We start from the raw sequence: 13,263 nt of genomic DNA on the forward strand, positions 1-13,263 counted from the left end.
GTGCGCACGCGCGCGATATGATTTTAAAGATTTTATCTCTTATGCGTTTTTCCTTTTATCCTAATTAATTTAGAATTTAGATATATGAAAGAGATGTAAAAGATTCACATTGCATTTTGAAACACACATATAAATACATATGTAAAATTGTGAAAATTCGAACGGCGATTCAAAAATATGTTTAATAATAATAACGCAGATGCAAATAATATCAACAGAGAATTAATTATAAAATGATTTATACATACATATCGATAGTGATCGTGCATCAACTGCATTTTCATTGTACTTTAGCAAGACGATAAATGGCGGGAATTAGCATCATCCTATTGACAATATCCCAACGTACGCATTTAATCCGTTATGACGAACGTCTGACACTTTGCGAGAGATAATTTTTTACACACGAGATTCACTCACTCTTGGACGATAACGATTGCGAGAAACACGGAGCGATTCGAACCGCTGTCGCGGCGCGTTTTCCGACTGGCCGCGGTTCGAGACCATATTGCGATTCTCGAAATATACATATCGTATGAAAAAGGCTGCCAACCGGCTGCCTGTTACTTTCCACCTATCTGTACATAGAGTGCTAGATTATCAGAGGCGCCAACTCTACCCCCACCATGCCCACCGCCGCCATCTTAAGACACAAACGTCAGTAGTGCTTTTATATATATATATATATATACATTATACATATATGTTTTAAATATGTGCAGCTTAATTTCTTCATATATAACATATATAAGACATTTCTACTTACCGTGGTAACAAGAAATTATAATATGCACTTATTTAAACTTTTAATATTAACACAACCACATTTGATTGACAGCTGTCAAGCTGTATGTGTGACGTTTGTATTCTACATGGCGGCTATTTTAATCGACCAATCAGGAAGTGGAACAAGTTGGCGCCTCTCTGATAATCTAGGACTCTATTTGTACATACCGTCGTTCCTAATCTAATCTCTCTCTTTCTTTCTACCGTATAAAACAATAACAAATTAATAAAAATAAATCTACTATTGATAGAATAACATTAGTAAAATGCAGATATATATATATATATATATATATATATATATTAAAGATAGTAACAACATGGCGCATAGCCAATCAGACTCCTTGTTTCGAATTTTCGATATTGCAAAATTGTTTTGTCTATAAATATAAACAATAATGTAAAGGATATATAATAATAATATAAAGGAAAAATACTATTACAGGGAGATAAATACATACATGATAACCTATATATATTGATGATATATTTGATTTGAATAAAGATCGGATTTACAATAAATTTTGTGCTAATCTTAATTATTTCAGACTGAGACTGCATAAATATATATATATATGGAATCAAAATGGCACGTAGACGTAAAACCGAAGTGAAAGCATCTGAAAAATCATCCCATAAATATGTACCTGTGCGTAAATCTAGCAGACAAATAGCTAAGAAACAGTTGGAAGAAAAGAAAATTAATGGAAACATTTTGGAAACATCTTGCTCAAACAGTTTTGAAAATTCCAAGTCTACCAACGAAAATCATAGTAGAGTTTTATCAAAGAAGAATCAAAATTCTCAGAAGAAGCATAGTAAACATAAAAGTACCTCTAGTAACAATCTAATTGTAGATAAGGAGGATATTGTATACAATGCTTCTCAATACAAACGGGACGCGGGTGAAAGTGATAGTCAAGATTATATAGATAATATAATTAATGAATCAGACAAACTTAGTCCAGAAGATGTACGGCAGGTCGTTGTCGGTAATCCAAATCCAAGCAATGAGTCTTTGCCTACATCCGCGTCGATACCAACCGAAGTAGAAATGTGGTCAGAAGGGGTCATAGAGGAAACAATAATCTGTGAAGAAATGGAAATGGAAGAAAATGTTGCGGACAATAGTTACGCTTTGGCACAGGATAATGTTGTGGTTGAACAAGTATTACTTGTTAACGAACCTAATTTAGAGGACAAGAATTTTGTGGAATTTACTGTGATACAAAATGAAGATGAATCCATGGTGATAACATCTAATACAGAAAATATTTCGAACAATGAATATATTATTCAAGAAAATTTTAATAGTGTACATAATAACGAATTGGAAAATTCCATATCAGCTGTGCATATAGATGAATCAGTAACTTTGAGTGGTGAAAATTGTAATATTGTAGATTCCAATATGGATAGATCTTATATCAATAAAAAGAAAATTGTATTAGAAGATCATGGTAAAAAACAAAAGAATGATAAAACTATTTATGATAAAATAAGAAAGGAAATTTCAGAGTCAATATCTGATAAAGTTCGTATGTGTTCTATCAAAGAGAATTCTGGCATTTCAAACGAGGAAGTTGATTGCAAACAGGAAAGCAAAGACTTGAAAGCAAAAAGTATGCATGCAGATTTGTCAAAAGAAGATACATTTAGCAAAATAGATAATGAATTGGCTAATATGCAGATAAATGAATGCTCAAAGGAAATACAGAAATTGGTGAATGATCTCTCTAGTGTGGAAAGTATTGACTCTCCAGTACAAACTTCATTAAATATGGAAAAATTGTCCCCTATAAATATCGATGATGAAAGCAGTTCATCAATATTAGATAAAATGGAGCAATTGCATCGTTCTAATAATTCTGTTACTTCTCATATAACAGACATATTTTCGAAAACAATGGAACCTAATAACATTATTAAAAATCAAGAACAAAATATATTAAAACCCAATTCTTGTGATGATAAACCTCAATATACAGATAGAGTTTTATTAAAGTCAAAAAGCACGCAAGACAAGAAGAATATGAGTCAGCAAAAGAATTCTGAACATTTAACAACTATAGATGAATATCAAGATAGTGAAGGAGACAACAGCAAAGTTGATTGCGAAGATATTAAGTTATGTAGCAGTAGTGAAAACAGTAACGATACATTATTGTCGCTTACCAATTGCAAAGGACGTGAGCTTGATGTAAAGAATACAACTGGCAACACAAGTGATATTGACAAAAAAATTGAATTCAGAGGTCGTAGTGGAAGCACTGATACAACAGGTTCTGAAAGTGGTTCAAACAGTTCAGGCGTAAGAAGAAGTAGTAGAATTCGATCTATTGGATTGATGAAACAAAGGTATGATATCAAATAATTTGATCTTAAAATATTAAAATTATAGTAGATAATTTTTTTATTATTTTTAATGTAATAAATATCTTAATAATGTAATAATTAATCTATATATTTCTTATATAATTATATTTTTTATATATTAGTGAATATAAATATTATTTAAAAAAAAAGTTAAAATTATGATTTGTTTGGAGATGAATATCTCTCTAAAATAATTTTCTAATTATGTTAAGAAAGTTTTCATGTGTGAAAAAATCAATATATATATATATTAAAGATAGTAACAACATGGCGCATAGCCAATCAGACTCCTTGTTTCGTTCTTCAATTGGTGGACTCTTTTCTCTAAAATAACATCTATATATTCCTTCTTGTTATTTTCTTACCCTATGATTTGCGCTACTTCCACTACACATCGTCGATAGCGCTGGTTTCATTCGCAACAGCGAGTTATACAGGAGATAGGAGATAGGAGACCGAAGCGAGCGATACACTCAGTGGCGATAGTGTACACGAGAATGTTGTACATCGCGATGATATACGTTTTTATTCACGGGGTTCTTTGGGCTTTTTAACGCAATAGTCATTCCTGTCGTTGCGCTTGACACAGTCGCCGAATAAAGATCACCAGAGCCAGAGGAGAGCACGCATCAGCCACGAGATTATCACGAGTTTTGTTTAGTGCCAAACGGTGACGAACGCCGAGCGATTCAATTCACAGGCTACGCGAGGGAGATCCGTATCAAGGAGAAAGAGCTATCCAATGTACAGCGTGTTCCGATCGGGACGTCAAACTTGATAACAATTCGCAGACTCGCTGGATCCACTCACACGTAGCCATCCCAGCGATCCCTTTTTTTTAGCGGGTTCATTACTATCCCGTACTTCAGTTATTATGTCGGTAAATTGGAAAACTACGAGACGGCATTTATTTGGATACTGAGATATTGAGTAGCCTGAGAAATGAATTTCGTGTTGCAATTGCCGGACGTGATTTTAGAAGTATATGGTGAGTGTAAAATGCAATTATTATTGTTTACTCGAAGCGGACAAATAATCGCAGAGAGATACAATGTTTGTTATCTTTGGAAAAATGACCATTAATGACAGGATATTTGCATTATAATACAATATGATTAACTCCAACAATCGGATAATTCTCAGGAATTCTTATAATGTGCATGTACGTCACATATTATTTCTTATGAATAAAATTTTTTAATCTTCACAGATGGTGCAGAGAGAAAGCAATAAATTTTAAAGAGAGAACAAATATTAAAAACATCTTAGTTGTGTGCATATTTAGCTTTTTAAATGCAGGGCAAACTGTATTTAAGAATACTGACCTTGAGACTAATATATCTATCTATTCCTTTAATGTTTTTTATTTACAATTGTGTTTATATAATTGTAGTATTTAAAGCATTACTTTTATTTAAACAAAGCATATTTTATTTAGCGTATTAGTTATTGTATTAAAATCAGCTTTTCTTGCTATATATATATATATATATATATAAGTGAATATAAATATTATTTAAAAAAAAAGTTAAAATTATGATTTGTTTGGAGATGAATATCTCTCTAAAATAATTTTCTAATTATGTTAAGAAAGTTTTCATGTGTGAAAAAATCAATTAATTCTTTTAGATCTCGTGGACGTGGTTTAGTTACGAAACCTAACATAGATATCTCAAAAGTAACTCTTCAGCAAGAAAAAGATAAAATAGTTAATAATATAAATCCTTCTACTACTCAGGAAGTAAAAATAGATAACTCTGAGACGCAATGTGATAAGGAAAATAATTCTAGCAAGATATCAATGTCGCTTGATATTTCAGCACCTTTAAGTGCTAGTTATAATACCACAGGATATGATTCTGATTCTTCAAAGCCGGTTAAAGTAAAATCTCGTTGGCGAAGATCAAGTGAACTTGAAATGGGTGGATCATGTGCAGGCTTTGGATCCATCATTGCTCCTACATCAATATTTGGATCATCTGTTGCACTTCCATCTGAATCAGGACGTTGTGCACCAATAAACACAGGGGAATCGAGTACGTCATCTGAATCAAAACACAATATCATTAGCAAAAATGTAAAACCTTGTACAGAAACAGAGCAAGTTAAAGATGCATCAATGACATCCAATAGTGTTTCTACCATTGTAACAATACCACAAATTCCAAAAACTATAGGAGCTAAAATTTTGTTGCCTATGGTTGTTGAAACAGAGGATAGAGAAATGGAAGAAAGACTAAGCCAATTTGAACACCTACGTGAAAATTTGTATCTTACTGAAAGGTATATAGAAATAGAGTTAAGAACTCTATATAAAACATTAATATTGTGTTCTTCGCTAAACATATGAAAATATTGTTTCTAATAATATTCACATAATATACATTTGTGTATAAAATATTAAATATTTATAAGTAAAATGTATATATTGTATATATATAAGTGAAATATATTGTAAAAATATTAAATATTTATAATATTTGTTACTAGATATACAAACAAGGAAACTAAAAGAATGGTTTGTGATTGTTTTTTAACTGAAGAAGAAATTGAGAGAGGAGAACTTGGTTGTGGAGAGGATTGCCTTAATAGACTTCTCATGATAGAATGGTAAGTATTTTACTTTTAAAGTAATAAGAGAGAGAGAGAATTCAGTTTTATAATTTCTGTTTATACATAGAATAAGACAAGAAAAAAAAAGATAAAGATGTTAAAATAATAAAATAGTAATAAATAAAATAATATTTCTCTTTAGAGGAATGTAATATATATAATCGAATATATTATATATAAATCAATTATATATATTAAAAGTAATAGAAGTAAATTATATAGATGTAAATAGTAATGTTTTTTCGAATTTATATCACAGTGGAACTAGATGTGTAGTAGGTGATAGATGTACAAATAAAAGATTTCAAAATTGTGAATATGCCAAATGTGAAGTATTTCGAACGGAGAAGAAGGGTTTTGGTTTACGTGCTATTGTTGATATAATGGCGTAAGTAAAATTTTGAATCAATAAAATATATGAATGTATATTCTCGAATGGAACAGAATGAGAATGTTGGAATAAAAGAAATCTTTATATTGTGTTTACAATTACAGGGGCGAATTTATAATGGAGTATGTTGGTGAGGTTGTAGATCCAAAAGATTTTAAACGTCGCGCAAAGGATTATTCTAAAGACAAAAATAGACATTATTATTTTATGGCATTGAAATCCGATCAGATTATAGATGCTACTATGAAAGGAAATGTATCCCGGTTTATCAATCACAGTTGTGATCCAAATGCAGAAACGCAAAAAGTAAATTTGTGTTTTATCTTTTCAAGCTAATCAATCAAGCTAATAAAAATAATTTTTTGTAGATATCTAAGTTAATGATATCTTAAAATATTATACATTGAATAAATTTTTTAGTGGACAGTAAATGGTGAATTACGGATAGGCTTTTTTAATAAAAAATTTATAGCTGCCGGTGAAGAAATTACATTCGATTATCATTTTCAGCGTTATGGGTATGTTTTTTTATGATATAATTTTATATTAATAATTATAAACTAATTTTCTACATATATGGATTATATAAGTTTATATTTCTTTTTACTTACTTTTTTTTATTATATATTTAAATATTAGCAAGGAAGCTCAAAAGTGTTATTGTGAAGCACCAAATTGTCGAGGCTGGATAGGCGATACACCTGAAGAAGAAAAGGACAAGATTGAAAAAATTGAAGAGAAACGCGAGAGAGATACAAAGAAGAAGAAAGAAGAAAAGAAACCTGTTGATTATATGGAAGATGAGGATGTAAGTATTGCAATTAATAATATTATGTGTGTATTATACATAGCTAAGCAGTGTAATTTCTTCATTTTGTCCTTTTTTTGTTTTATTTTAGTTGGAGGAAGAAATGGACAAGTTGTGCTCAGGTGGTTTGAAAAATCGTGCGCATACATTGACATTAAGCAGATTAATGGTTCGTAGCAGAGAATTAAAACACAGGACACGCTTGTTACGTCTTATACAAAGCGGCGAACAACCCTGCCGAAGATTATTTTTGGATTATCATGGATTACGTTTGATTTGGAGTTATGTTATGGATATTGCTGCTAATGAATCAGAAGAAGCTCAACAATTTCGTTTAGAAGTGCTAAAAACTCTAAATACACTGCCAATACCAAACAAGACAATGTTAATGGATGGTAAAATATATGGTGTAGTTGAAAGATGGGCGAAAAAATTATATCTTTCTCCAAATGCTGATTCGCCAGAAGACGATCAGGTTAAATCAAAGACGACGTGTGAGGAATTGAATAGTAATTTCGATAGCAATGAAAAGAAAAATCCTGATGAACGTCTTAATGACATTCCAGATAAACGTAATAATAATATCGAAAATTGTTTAGCAGTTAACGAAGTTAAATCAGAAACTACAGATCAGAATCTTATACCTGATTTGGCTTGTAGTCTTCTTGCTGAATGGTCGAATCTAAAAGAAGTTTTCAGAATACCGAAAAAAGAAAGGATTGAACAAATGAAGGAGCATGAAAGAGAAGCAGGTTATTTTCTATAATATATTAACAGAATTAAAAACCAAAAAATAGTAAGATTTATTAATGTATATTTAACATTACTTTGATTTTTGTTGCAGATCGAGGATATAGAGAGGAATTGGAGAAAGAAGAAAAGAGAAGCACATCGTACGATAGGTACGTGTTTGTATATTTAATTTATATTGTTGCACTTATGCACATTTCTTTATGATGCTCAATATATATAATAGTGTATATGTATAATAGTTAATAAATTAAGTTTAAAAAATATTATTAATTGATTTCATAAACTCTTAGGCATAGATCTGATAGATACAATCGAAGTGAAATTGACAAACGTGGTGACAGAAGACGAGGACGAGAATCTCCAGAAGCTGAACATAATAGAACAAAAGATAAAAGAATAGAAGAACGTAGTCTAGTTCCTATACCACGAATGACAAAGTACGAGCGTAGACAATTATTTGCATTGAAAGTCGCGAAAGAAGAGGAGGAAAGACAACGTCGTCAACAGCAAGAATCATGGCAAGAGCATGAGAACAGATGTTTAGCATTGGGTATAGATCCCCACACTACTGCCATGGTTGATCCTCAAACTGGTTATCCTGTTTTTTATAATCCGACATTAGGCCAATGGCAGCATTATCCTACTCAAGGTCATATTCATTATTATATTCCGTACAGAAACATTCATCTTTTTAACAATTTTTGTAATAAAAAATACAAGCATTTATATATTTTTTAAAACATTTAATAGAGAAAATGTGAAATTCTTTTTATAGATGGGGGAGAAGCAACGCAACAGTGTACTCCTGTATATGTAGGAAATGCTCAGTCTACTGGTATAATAGGCCAGAGTCCTCATGTACTATCATCAGCAATGACAACCGATATATCGTCCGGAATTACGACTGGCATTCCTCCAGTAGCTTACTCGTTAAGTCAAACTCCTGTGTTCAGTCAAACAACATCTTCCTATTCTTTGATATCGCATCCGCAACCGTATTCCGAAGGGCAACTATCTCTTCCAAATAGTTTAGTGTCTGTTCATGGCGGAACTCCTCCTATATCAATTCAAACGCCTCTTTATAATCATGAAAAACCTGCAGATGAACAATTTTCTAATCATACATCCGCGGAAAGCGTCAGCACGAATCGACCGGCACAACCTGAAATTTCACCGATAGATTTACCACCAAAATGGAAGAGTGCGACAGATAGCAGAGGTAGAACGTACTATTATCATGTAAAGGAAAGAATATCGCAGTGGCTACCTCCACCACCCGATCATATCGGAGTACAACCAGACTCATCGTCTACTTCGGAATCTAGCGAAGAATCTAGTTCATCCAATGAGGATGACGAAGATATCGATGATGATCATAATGAAGATCAAAGAAATGATGACATGGAGACAAGTAACTCTCTAACAGAAAGCCTTTTACCTAGGCCAAATGTATCTAAAAAATTAGGTGGTCAATTGATCGGAAGTTCACTGCCGTTGCCGGAATGTAAAAAGAGAAGAGATGGTTTGGTCCAAGAAAGAATTATTAGTGTAAGTATCATTAAATTTTTTATATTTATTTAATGTTGATATTTTTTTTTTTTTTTAAATCAAAATTAAACTACTTTTTAAATTATAAAAAAAGTTAAAATTTAAATGAAAGAATTTGTTCCACTTTATATGGCATAATATATTAAACTTGTCAATTCTAATATAAGCCTAAAGCTTTCAATAGTTTGCAATTTTAATCAATCTACATTTATTATAGCCACGTAGAGAAGAGGATCGTGTTGATCATAAAGCATATAAAGAAATAAAAGAGAAATTACGACGGCAGAAAGAAAGGGCAAAACTAAAAGATGTTGAGAAGCTAAAGAAACATAGACGAAGTAATAAATCGAAATCTCATTCGCGTCATGGATTAAGCAAGTTGCAATCAACATCAGCTGAAATGTACCCTATGAAGTCTGAAAGAAGAATCAAGGAGGCATTCAGAACAAGTATGGCTAATGTGATGGTTCACTTCTTAAATCCATATAGGAAAACTGAATGTAAACAAGGTAGAATTACTAATACTGAAGATTTTAAACATCTAGCTAGAAAGGTATGTTGTTGAATTTTTACTATCATAATAAATTTAATTTACGATATGAGATTATTCATCATTGTACATTCTATTACAGTTAACACATTTTGTACTTGCAAAAGAATTAAAGCATTGTAAAAGCGTGGATGAATTACAATGTAATGAAAATGTTATACATAAAGCAAAAGACTTTGTACGTAAGTATATGAGCAAATTTGGGGCAGTGTATCAGAAAGGTACAGATGAAGATTAGCTGCGTAATTTATAAAATAAAATTGTTATTTATTGCACGCAAGTTCTTCTACTTCGACTATCGTGAAATATATTTAGGTATGTATGTAGATACATTTGTAATTGTACTATTGTAAAATAGGCAAATTTGTGTGTATATGCGTGATAAAAATTTTTTCATGATTTAGCAGTTAATAAATTAGAAAATTTTTAATTTTTTCCATACACATATTTATGTATAAATTTAACATATATTCATTTATACATGCTAACTCTCTTGCACACATGTTATACCTTTTATAAATATTGTAACTTATATGCCAATACAAGTGTAAAATATGTACTCTGATATTTGTATAAAATACCATTTTACCTACCTTTCGGGTACAATCTATTATAAAGTTGATATACTTGATAAATATTTATTTGTATAATGTCACAAAATAATTCTCTTGTAAATAATATAATTTTTAACTGCTTCATATACATACCGAGTTGCTGTTATATGTGCTTCCTGACTTGCATAAAATTTACAAAAGCTGAACACAAAATGGAAGGCAAAATATCTTGCATTTACAAATTCAACTTTACATCATCAATATTCTGTCTACATGGTACAAAAATTGATTCTGTGATGCAAATTTTTTAAATGGAAGCAATGTAAAAAATTAAATAAAAAGAACTCTGCTTAACATATGGTTAATACTCTGGTAATTATATATTTGTCAATTACAGTCTCTATTTTCTTAGTTGTGTTCACACAGCTATATAATATCTTATTGTTATTAATTTTTTTAATTTTATACAGTGCTGAATACTTTCTTTATATAAGATGCTAATGATAAATAATTTAATAGTATCAGTAATAGCTGATTATGTGTAGATTCTGTAATTTAGTGACACTACATTATATAACATTATACAATAACACACATATAGTGAAACAAAAAGATATATTTCTTTTACCTTAACGATTAAATGCAAATTTATATAATCCAATGTTATTTTTTTATTTATCTATTAAATATATATGTATATATATCTAACACCAATACTTATATTCAAATCCTTTTCAAATTCTGTGCTCAATCCAATTTCTAATAATTGTTTTTCACTTCCAACTGTGGTGACTCCTATACTTTCAAAATCACAAAAATTCTCAAAAAATCTATATAATTAAATGTTAATTATTTTTTAACGATGTAATATTGTAAATGTGTTTAATATATAAGGAAATATTCTAACGGTTTATTCAAGGATATATAATAAACATAAAAAATTAATAAAACTAGCATTTTGGCATAATCAAATAAAAAAATTTTTACACATTTTTTAAAGAAAACATGTACACAACAATACAATAAAAATCCTATGCTTGTCTTATAAAATATATATATGGAATATATACATCTTAATAAATTTTAATATACTAAAGTGCAGGCTTGCTGAAGCAGAAAATATATAAAATTATATACTCTTAAAGGTGTGATATAAAACATGTATGAAATATTTAAAATTACAAAAAAAAATTTGAAGGATATAATCTAAACCATCTGATATGAAAGACTTTGGAGAAGATTTGTTTTTCCGTTTGTTTAACTTTGATCGTTTCTCCGTTTCATTTTATCATCTTATCCTTCTCTAGACTGGCTTGTTTTAATTGTTCCAATATTTGTTTTCTTGTATTTATCTCCATTCTTTCTTTTCTTTCATATTTTTAGATTTTTGCGAGGATTGGAATTTGACTAATTAGAACAAAAATTGCTAAAACTTCTTTGTCCTGATTGGTGGAATTCGAAGCTGTCATTTAAAATTGTGTTCGAAATTCGATTATATAGAAATCTATGGTCCTAATTAATTAACAATGATGATTCGAAGCATTTGTAACATTCAATGAAACTGCAATCTTGTAATGCAATAACTGGCAATAACAAGCACGTTGGTCTATCGCTCAGTTAGCGACAAGAAAGTTTTCCACTGGGGTCTGACAGACCATAAGTAGCTTTTCCACTTAGGCTTTGATAGATCCCAAGTATGTTTTCCATTTGGGTTCTGACATCTGACAGATCCCCGGTTAATTCGCCACCCGAGACCGGAGTACCGGAGGTCTAACGTTTGATGTCTGACAGATCTTTGCAGTTTTCGGTTTTCGCTTGTGTGCGTTATCCCCTCCCTGCGGTGCGTGTTGTTTGCTTGAATCTCCATTCTCCATCTCTCTCTCTCTCTCTCCATTCTGGGCTCGGTACTCGGTATGTGTCAGCATTGGTCAGTATGACGATGCTTTTTCGAATACATAATACCGATAATGCAAATTTATGAAATTTCGACTAATTAACGGATAAGATTTATGAGATAATTACGGGATTAATCAAGTTGTTATGCGCAAAATGTTACGTAAAGGTGCGTGTCAAATAACTAGCTCGATTCATTCGAGCTTGCACGCAGAAATACACGATATTCCAATGAATGTAATTATCAGACCTTTTCTTGCTGAAGTAAATGAGGAAAAAGTTCAAAGTTTAATGAGTGCATTGAAAAATATCGATACCGAGCATACAGTACCGCCAATTGATGTTCTATGGATAAAAGGAACTGAAGGTAGACTTGTCAAATTTATAAAAAATAGCTGCAATATAAAAAATTTTTTACAACCTGTTAAATTTGTGAATTGTTATTGTTATGCCAACTTTCCAGTCTAAAAGCAAACGAAATTAGATAGTTATAAAAAAAAAATTTCTGTTATGTTTAGGCGGTGACTATTATTATTCTTTTGGTGGTTGTCATCGTTATACTGCCCATCAACGACTAGGTAAAACATCTATAAAAGCCAAAATAGTTCAATCAACTTTAACAGACCTACGATGTTACTTGGGGAGTTCTACCCCAAATTTAAAGTGACTTAAGTCCATTATCTATACTTATATAATGATACTTATATATTAACATATATATTTTTTAAATTATTACTATCATATATTACCTCATACTATTTTGATAAGAATATATTAATGTGTACAGATAGAATTACTGATAATTGTTATATATTATTAAAAATATATTTGTAGTGCTACATATATTTTTGGAAGTTACAAATAATATAAATCTTTTATTCAAATTAAACTATACATGTGTAATTCATTTATAAGTACTCTATCTTATTTTTGTGGATAAAAGGAAAAGTGGGTAGTGACAACTTTTTTTCTAAAAAAAGGAAGTAACATA

At 30.6% G+C, this 13,263-nt stretch overlaps 2 protein-coding genes across 2 annotated transcripts; both read left to right on the top strand.

The window, feature by feature from the left end:
- The first annotated feature begins 1,329 nt into the window (after window positions 1–1,329).
- Window positions 1,330–11,073, top strand: LOC115241758. The gene is made up of 13 exons (XM_029817683.1): window positions 1,330–3,144; window positions 4,792–5,445; window positions 5,653–5,772; window positions 6,035–6,163; window positions 6,271–6,472; window positions 6,587–6,684; window positions 6,806–6,974; window positions 7,066–7,726; window positions 7,819–7,876; window positions 8,018–8,376; window positions 8,503–9,275; window positions 9,493–9,828; window positions 9,908–11,073. Exons 1-13 carry the CDS (start codon window positions 1,373–1,375, stop codon window positions 10,061–10,063), a joined length of 5,487 nt encoding a protein of 1,828 aa, XP_029673543.1. The 5' UTR covers window positions 1,330–1,372; the 3' UTR covers window positions 10,064–11,073.
- Window positions 11,074–12,244: 1,171 nt separating this feature from the next.
- On the top strand, window positions 12,245–13,156 carry LOC115241774 (sulfiredoxin-1). Its single transcript, XM_029817706.1, has 2 exons — window positions 12,245–12,639; window positions 12,791–13,156. Exons 1-2 carry the CDS (start codon window positions 12,420–12,422, stop codon window positions 12,937–12,939), a joined length of 369 nt encoding a protein of 122 aa, XP_029673566.1. The 5' UTR covers window positions 12,245–12,419; the 3' UTR covers window positions 12,940–13,156.
- The last annotated feature ends 107 nt before the right edge of the window (window positions 13,157–13,263 follow it).

Source organism: Formica exsecta, unplaced genomic scaffold (genome assembly GCF_003651465.1).
Source record: "Formica exsecta isolate Colony F162 unplaced genomic scaffold, ASM365146v1 scaffold51, whole genome shotgun sequence".
Classification (NCBI taxonomy): Eukaryota; Metazoa; Arthropoda; class Insecta; order Hymenoptera; family Formicidae; genus Formica; species Formica exsecta.